General features: G+C 43.4%; 1 protein-coding gene across 1 annotated transcript in view; it reads right to left on the minus strand.

Moving 5' to 3' along the window:
• The window catches only part of MNAT1 (MNAT1, CDK activating kinase assembly factor), a 215,422-nt gene that overhangs the window by 110,400 nt on the left and 95,822 nt on the right, over positions 1–9,200 (minus strand). The window contains exon 6 of the mRNA XM_019518377.1: positions 3,882–4,007. Coding sequence (XP_019373922.1) covers positions 3,882–4,007 — 126 coding nt within the window. The remainder of the gene's footprint in view (positions 1–3,881; positions 4,008–9,200) is intronic.

Below are 9,200 nucleotides of genomic sequence, written 5' to 3' on the forward strand. Positions count from 1 at the left end.
TACACCCTCTCATGGAAGCCTGTCATCAAACAGCTTGATTGTGGAGAAGCCATATTTTGTAAGTGAAGAACTTTTCCAGAAAACTTAATTGAAAGGAGAAGGAAGCCAAAATGGTACACTAAGCTACAAAGAAAGAACAGGTAATGCCTAAATGAAGAAAAGACTAAAATCAAACTAAAAATAGGCCAGAAAAGGATGTCCTAGTCCCTGCAAGAGAAACCAGATGAAGAGGAAGATGCACCAGTACTGGCTGGCTGGGCAACAGCTCTGTAGACAAGGACCTGGGGGTGACAGTGGACAGTAAGCTGAATATGAGCCAGCAGTTTGCCCTTGGTGCCAAGAAGGCTAACGGCATCCTGGGCTGCAAGGGTAGGAGCGTTGCCAGTAGGTCAAGGAAAGTGATTCTTCCCCTCTATTCTGCACTGGTGAACCACATCTGGAGTTCTGTGTCCAGTTTTGGACAACCCCCCCCGAAAGGATGTGGACAAATTGGAGAGAGTCCAGTGGAGGGCAACAAAAACAGTTAGGGGGCTGGGGCACATGATTTAGGAAAGATTGAGGGAACTGGGCTTATTTAGTCTACAGAAGTGAAGACTGAGAGTGGGTTGAACTACCTAGAGGATGGAGCTGGACTGTTCTCAGTGGTGGCAGATGACAGAACAAGGAGCAATGGTCTCAAGTTGCAGCAAGGGAAGTTTGAGTTAGATATTAGGAAGAATTTTCTCACTAGGAGGGTAGTAAAACACTGGAACAAGTTACCCAGAGAGGTGGTGGACTCTCCATCCTTGGAGGTGTTGAAAACCTAGCTAGACAAAGCTTTGGCTGGGATGATCTAGTTGGGGCTGGTCCTGCTTTAAGCAGAGGGTTGGACTAGATGTGACCCCCTGAGGTCCCTTCCAACCCTAACTTTCTATGATTGTGTGATTATATGTCTATGTCTATCCTGTCCCCATGATAAAAGATGCCCTTGTTTAGATTATTAACAAAAGAGATTCCCCTCCAGGAAGAGAAACTCAAGGTCAGATAAAAAGATTTCTCATGACCAGCCTGCCTATCTGAGCATTTTGCAGAAGACTGGAACAGGTACATCACTTGTAATCCAAAACAAAACTTTGTCAGCTCATCAGCCAGGCCAAAAAGCCCCTGTGACCTAGTCTCTCCCAGGGCAAGCACTTCCATTTAAGCCAACTTTATAGCACAATTGGCAACATTTTTTGCAAACCAAGGTTTTAGCCATGCAAAAAAACCTAAAACCTAAAACCAAGGTTTTAGCCATGCAAAAAATTTTAGTAAGCACTACCTGGTCTCTGCTATTTCTACCTACAAACTTTAAGCAGCCACAGTCAGAAGAGCCCAATGATCCAGCTGAAGGAAAAGAGGGTGATCGACACATTGCTAACATTCTCCGTGGGGAAGTTGAAACTGAAACACCTTCCTGGAGATAGCAACACTCGCTTGGCTGCAGGTCTGAACACCACAAAGCTGCCTTTCCTACGGTGGGATTTTAAAAAAAAAAACAGCACTACCATAACTCTGCTCCCAGAGACACAAATGAAACAAGTGAAACTCCCGCTGAATTCAGTGCAAGGATAAAGACTCTGACCTAGCACTGCTCAGTCTATGTCGAGCACTTTCAAAAACAACTGCACCCTCTAAGGGGGGGGACCTCAGACAAGGAATTTCCTGTACCTGAAAAGCCGAATGCCAGAAACTGGAGGCACTGCGTTTCTCAAGATTTGAGGTGCCACGGCAGTGCCTTGTCAGACATGCTTAGGAAATCATGAGCTTGGGCCCACAGTGCAAATTCACTCTACATCTCCACAGACCATGCTTTCTTTAAAATAGATTTTTAAACTAGGACCCTGCTCTTTGAATATATTGGCACAACATCAGCCCTGTTTCAGTATCCTGGTGTTTCCCTGGTATGCCAAGAGTTTTTGAAATTGAACATCAAACTAGCCAGAAGCCTCTTTGGCCAGCCCATTTAAGAGTCTACCTGCTAGCTACCTGGGCTTCTTGATTTTAAAATATTTATCCCTGCAGGACACTAGGAACACCTACCGTGACTACTAGTGGTCTAAAAAGGATATTAGCATCCTCCTATGACACGCACATCATCCTGCTTCTTTCCAAGTATAAAATACTTTTCAGATGTTCTTGGGACATACTTCAATGGTACATAAGACTAAGAATTACATCCAGGAGAAACAACAGTTAGGACAGTTGCGCAGTTGGACTATTTCTTAAATAATGGTCATATTCTGCCAGAGAGCTCTCTTGACACACCAATACATTAGAGGATGGGCCCACATTTAATCTTCACATTTTAGGAAGGATTACAAAAGAAAACACATTTCAGATCACAGGAAAGAAAGTCTTGCAACTGACAGCTCTTATCTATTTGTCAAGAGCTGATATACGCTTGGATTCTAGAAACAGAGTGTGATACAAGAGCTGTTATGAAGGAGCTCAGGCTGTAGTTCAAACTCAGAGAATACACTTCAGATACCCATGAGAAAAACAGACTTGAAGCCATAGAGGCAGGCTTAGGTGGGTTTTGCTTGTTCCGTTTTTGAGGATCTATTTTTGGTCATAAGATTAGTCGCCATCATCATTTTGGCCATTAGATTATTAGATCTGGAGTTGATTTTGCACATGGAATTTTTTTTGAGACCCCGGAAAATAGACAGGGGGTCAAGGTGAAGATGAGGAATGGACTTACTGTGTTTTACCAAATTCTTAATAGATAACCTGTTCCATCATTTTTTTCAGCAAAATACAAAAGAAATGTTTTGTTTGCAATAAAAAATAGTGCGGGTGTTTATATTATGGCATGCCAGAAAGAAGGGAGTTGGTGTACTCTGTTTAAGCGCAGAGCTTTGAGACTGAAAAAAGTTTATGTATTTACCCAGAACATACACTTATCCAAACTTAATGTAACAATGAAAATTACATACACAGCCTGGTAGTCCTGTGGTATTAGTAGCCCTAAGACTACTAATGACAATTTTTTTGAAGCTGTGGTACTATTACAAGTCTTGAAAGTGAGGGAGATAACACCCATCAACATCAAGGCATCTAATAGCAGCTCTTTGTCAGCTGCTTCCTGCTGGCACTGTTTATGGTGCCAATCCTCATGGAGTTAACTGGAGTACAATGCCACTACCAAGCAGATATAGAGGCAGAAAGATGCTACAAAATTAAGTGTTTTATGCATTGAACCAATATGCAGTAATCAATTTTTCTTATAACATAAAGAAGAGGTGCAATACTGGGACTTCTGGCATGTTATACAGTTAAGCAACTTGAGAGTACCTACCCAATATTCACATATGCACGCTGTATAAAACAAGAAAACTGACAGATCTTTAACTGCCACAGCAAAGCTAACATATTTACTGTTAGGAAAAATCCTTGTCTCAACATAGGGCCAAACAATCATGGGACTAGGATTCTTATTTTTTGATTTTCACACATTTTTATACCAACCTTTTCTGAAGATTCAAAAATTTATATTAGCTTCCAGAATGATTAGACCAAACCCAGGCAGAAGAAAAAGCAACTTTCCAAAGTACTAATGAAAGCACAATGTTTCAGTGAAAAATATATTTGTGTGTGTGTGCATGTAACTTAGCATGTCCCTTCTGACTGCATACAAGGCTTAAAACAAGGTGTGTGTATACACACGTGTGTGCATATGTGTAAACACACCCCTTTGAACTGCTGAAGTTCTTGAGCCATTTTTTTTTATTGATACCAGTAATTAAGAACTGTAATTATGCAAATTTTAAAATGCAAAGGAGAACATCTCTGTTTCAGATTAGAAAGCGTGGTGCTCTTTGAAAGGTGACAAACTAAAAAGGAAACAAATGGAATCTTACCATTTTGATGCCAGTAGAAAATGTGACTGGTTTGACTGGTTTGGGTTTTTCCAGCTGCATTTCTAGCTGTGTAGATCTGTCTTTATGCTGAGCTAAGAGCAGGGAAGCAGGCAGATGGGAGCTTTCCTGGAAATATGTTAAGAACACAGATTGAAATATTCAGAAGAAAGAAAAACAACAAACGACGTCGCATGGTATTAAAAACTGCAAATTGTGTCTGAAAGGCCGTTGCCGGCAGGAGTGGGTTATGCTAAATATCCTCTCTATGAGAAACAGTTTATAGAAAACGATCACTTTCAGTAATAAGAAAAAGCTGTGGCAGCCTCATAAATCAGAGTAACCTGCAAACAACCATTTTTATAGAATCCACATTAAAGACAATATAACAGGCTCCTTATTCCAACCGGCCAATGCAAGCATATTTATTAAAATAAAAAAATTAGAACTTAATAAGAGAAGGAGTAGTACAAAGTAGCATAACTTGGATCAGATGTTTATCTAAGACACATTCTTTCTACCAATGAACTCAGACCAGTTTGAAATTGTTTCCCATTAGATTTCACCTGAGGCCGTTTGGAAGTGATCCTTGCTCTGCTTCACACAATGGCACTATTGTAAGTGCAACCAACAGCATATTTATTTTCCCCTTTACCAACTTATTTTGAGGGAAGCCAGCCAAAACTTAAAAAAAAAATTATAAAAGCAATAAAATAAAATAGCAAAGTGAGTTAACTACTTAAAATCTTACATTCAATCTGCAACGGAAAGATTATTTATATGGACAAACACAGCATGTTCCAGGGAGAGAAAACAAATTACTGGCTAAATAATTCTCTACTTTACCAGGCTGATTATCTACAAATGCCCTGAAATTCCCTAGCTTCTCCTGACTCTAATGAACATGGAGTTGAGAAGAAGGGAAAGAGATCCGTGCCACTTACTCCCAGAGTCCTTTGCTGGAGCACTTTATCCTCAAAGTGCTCGAGACACTTCTATTTAGAGGAGGCCAGCAAATACTCCATTAGGATCTGAATTTGCTACTAAATTTATAAAACAAGCGAACCCTGGAGGTCAGGCTCTGGCTGGGTATATTTTATTTTTAAAAGCTTAAGCTAGAAGTGTACGTTTCAGTAGGCGATGGATACCTGGCTACCATGGCTGCCTTTGAAAAATCATCAAGCTATATAATACTGGATGCATCTATACATGCAATTAATAAGAAACAATCAACTCCAGAGCATATTGTTCTGGAGTTCATTGCTCCCGGGTGCACCGCTTGAACATGTGCCTAGGATTGCAACCCATTGAGCTGGGTCGGAGCAGCCCCGGCTGGCAGCGAGCCCAGGGGTCCAGCCTGCCAGCCCACAGCTGCTTACCCTGGTTCAACATGCTGCAGAGGGCTGGTGGGGCACGAGGGTGCTCCAGTGCGGGGCTAGCCAACAGGCAGCCCCCACACTGAAGCACCCCTGTGCTTCAGCCAGCCAGGGCAGCATTTACACATGCGCTGCTGCAGAGTAAATTTAGGAGTAGGAGTAAACTCCACAGCAGGATAGTACTTGAAATTACAAATACTATCCTGCTGCGGAGTTAATTAGTTTACTCCAGCCTAATAGGGGCGCATGTGTACATGCACAACATTTACTGCGGAGCTAGTCTACTTCACAGCAAACGTCTCGTGTAGACGCGCTCACTGATGTTAGAGGCATCCCCCTCCCCAGCCCACCTTTGCTACAGCTCACAACACCCAGACTGACCATTTTTTTTGAATCAGACTACAAGTACTTACCAGCAGAGACTCTCTTACACAAACGGAGCAGTAGCTGCGGTTGGAGGATGCAGCAAACAGTAGTGAGAATCCCCATATACTTCCGAGAGCACCCAGCCCAACAGCAATACCCTACCCTTGAACACAAGGACTGCTCCCTTGGCAGTTTATACAAAACTACTTCTCAGCTGCTTCTATATCAGCATAGGGATGCTAACAGGAAAATGAGCAACTGAGGCAAATTGGCATCATCTCAGCAAGACTCCAGAGCTCTGGCCTCAGGGATTCAAATAAAAGCCATGTTGGAGTTTGCTATCAACACAGAGCTGCAAAGAGGTGGATATCAAAGGGCAATCATGTAATCACTTGTGCAAATGAATACTGCGCCATATGAGGAAAGCAGGTTGAAAACAACATGATTGACATTATTTCTGTGCATGAGTGGCTAAGGGATTGCCTTTAACAGGGCAGCCAGAACTCACAGCCTGGAGGGAAAGGGAAGCAAAGGTGGATTTAAGCAGGTCTGGCACCTGCCCCGCTCAGAGTTACTCAAGCACTCAGAGGAGCATCTGCTGGCCAAGCAGACCGTGAGGGGCCAAGCCACAGCCCTCTACCCTCCGCTGCCTATGGACAGCAGGGCTCCCCAGCATCTCTGCACCACAAGATGCTGCAGCCAGCCCTGCCCATCCATTTCATTCTGGCTTCTTGGATATCTCCAGGATAAACAGGCCAGAGTACGGGAACCTCCCCCAAAAACAAAAGCAGCTCTTGAACCATGAGCATGAAGTGGCATTCACATTAATATGGTGGGCACATTTTTGCTCTACCCAGGAGTCTGAAAGGCTGGCCAGGGAGAAGTATTTCCCACCATGAATTGTGAACGAAGCATGGCAAGGGTAAAGATTCACAAGTATGCTGGTATGGTTAGGAAAGGTGGCAGCTATCTTCCTCAGAGACACACCAGCTGCAACATGAAATCAGTCTAACCCTGTACTGGGAGGCAGCACGGACAAGTGGCTAGAGCAGTGGTCATGTGTCTGTAGACGAGCCATGTCACCTCTCTTCCCCCTCCCACTTTTTGTCTACCTGATCCCTCAAGAACGGAGATCTCCAACACAATGCTAGCTAGTCTGCTCCACAGTAAATGGCTCGTGTAGACGTGCCCACTGACATTACTCCCCAGCCCACCTTTGCTTCTAGTCACCGTGGCAATTCAAATAAAAACCGAAGGTGGCTTTAACACAAAAGATAAAATGGTCTTCTTGAAAGTACGTGAGAGCTCCCCAGTCCGATATTCTGCTCTCTTCGCTGTGCCAAGCGCTCTCAGCAACTGGCCATGAAAAGAGGGTTGAATCCTGGCGTTGAGATCTCTGCAGGAAAGTTTTTCTGGGTACTGACCCAGTACTGCAGCCACTACAAGAACTCCCTGAGAATCAGCTTTCCTCCGGCCTAGACGTGAAATCAGACCTGCCACGGGTGGAGCCGGCAGGACTTTACTGGAGTCAGCGGGAGCTTCCACCACTAACTTAGACAAAACCAGCAGCCTGTGGGGTGAGCCCCCAGCAGCCACCTCTCTACTTCTAGCACTAATATGCAGTTTTTAAAATTCGCTTTTGATCTTCCTTGTAATTTCACCTCTTTTGCCGGTGCTCTCTCTTTGGCAGCTCTCAACAGAGACAGCATTTGATTCACTGCGTTGAAGGCAGCTTCACTTTCGATCGGCTGCTTTGCCGTGTTTGCATTTTGGATACCACAGGGGTGTTTATTTGTTTAAAAACAATTGTTTTCATAGGAACTGGAGAAGTCGCTGCACAAACACTTCAACTGTTTTTCTAAAAGTCTGATTTTACAAAACTAAGTTTGGGTCTAAATTTAAAGCTGACAGTGCCCCTTTATACACCAGAGATACAATCTAGTCTCCCAACTTCCCTCCCCTGTATTTAAAATTACCTTTCTCTTGTTTTTAAAATTGTCAATGTGTTTTAATAGCAATGCAAGTGTAATCATAGTTAAATTACCTATTTTGGTCATGTTATAAAGATTATTTATAACTGCTCTTTTTTCTTAAGCCATCTGGTGAACTCTATTTCCAGTAAAACCAACTGCTGTGTAAAAAAACAAATGTCAGTCCCTAGTAAATTAAAAATGTATTTCAGAACTGGACTGAACGCATTTATTAAGGAAGTGACTAGCTCAAAATCTTTTTTTCAAATCCAGCACATAATGACACCGAGTTCAGAATCCAGTTTGAATGAACTGCCCCGCTAGAAAAAGAATGGTTCAAAGCCGATCGTTAGCAGTGCTAAGGTAACGATGCTACAAAACAATGTTAGTCTCTCAGACAGAGGTTCCCAGCCCCCGGGCTGATACCGGGCCGCAGCGAGTTGGCTGCCAACCTGCAGGAAGGTTGGCTACCGGACCAGAAGTCCGGAAGTGATCGGCATACTGCAGACACCGTATAAAAAAAGAGTTGGCTGATGGGCCGCAGCATGCCAGTCACTTCTAGTCTGCAGTATGCTGGTCTGCAGCTTGCCAGTCCGTGGTCACTTCTGGGCTGCGGTCTGAAAAGGTTGGGCACCACTGTGTCAAGATATGTACATACTGAAGTAAAAATGAGGCTTTCTATACACTGATATCTAAGAACAGTGAAACACCCGCTCCTTTCAAAGGATCCAGCAAAAGCTTGCCATGACCCCTGGCCCCAAGCAAACATTTCTTCGGCACCATCCTGAACTCTGAAACGTTCTCCGAAATCACACAGCACCCATCTCCCACTGGATCAGAGAGGAGCTCCCGGTAACCTGCAGAGGAAGTTACATCTTTACAGCAACTGGAAATAAAAATGCAAGAGACCTGGTTTCAGGTAAACAGGAGCAGCAGAGACATTCTGAGTGAATCACGCACCACATCTTTATACCACTTCAGCAACATAAGAATCACTTGCATATAAGCTTCCTGGTTTTTCTGCATTCTTCTTGCCTTAACTTTTACACACACGCACCCCTAACCTAAACCTCCTAGGACTGCGTATGAGCATAAATAAAAACATGTTCAGCTGTAACTGAAACTAAACCATGCATAAACTGTGTGGGCTGCCTGTGCCCCTAAATTACCATTGAAATTTTGACTGCACACAGTGATGGATTAAGGGGAAGTTCCAGAGGCTATTCCAGAAAGTAGGTCACTTTTCAATTGTTCATATAAAAAAAGACTGCCACACCATTTCCAAGAACACACTATAACTAAATCAACTAAAAAGGCTCAGTTTACTCTTCAAAAGGAGTAACTGCACATGCCAAGAAAACTTGGGAAGGGGTGAAGGGAGGACAGGGAATATGGCAAATTCCAGGAAAAAAAAATCTCTTTTTCCCCTAATGAGAATCAATACACCACCTATTGCTCACTAAGACTTTCAGAAGTTCAGCGCATCAAGCAGAAATCCTTACTGATAGCTAAATAGTTATTCCCAAAGCATGCGTTGTGACAACTAGTATGCCGCAAGGGTGGCAGAAGCGTGCCACGATCAGGAATGGGCCCTGGCCGCACTGGCCTTG

This window comes from Gavialis gangeticus, unplaced genomic scaffold (assembly GCF_001723915.1).
Source record: "Gavialis gangeticus isolate Ggan-Ray unplaced genomic scaffold, GavGan_comp1, whole genome shotgun sequence".
Lineage (NCBI taxonomy): Eukaryota > Metazoa > Chordata > Crocodylia > Gavialidae > Gavialis > Gavialis gangeticus.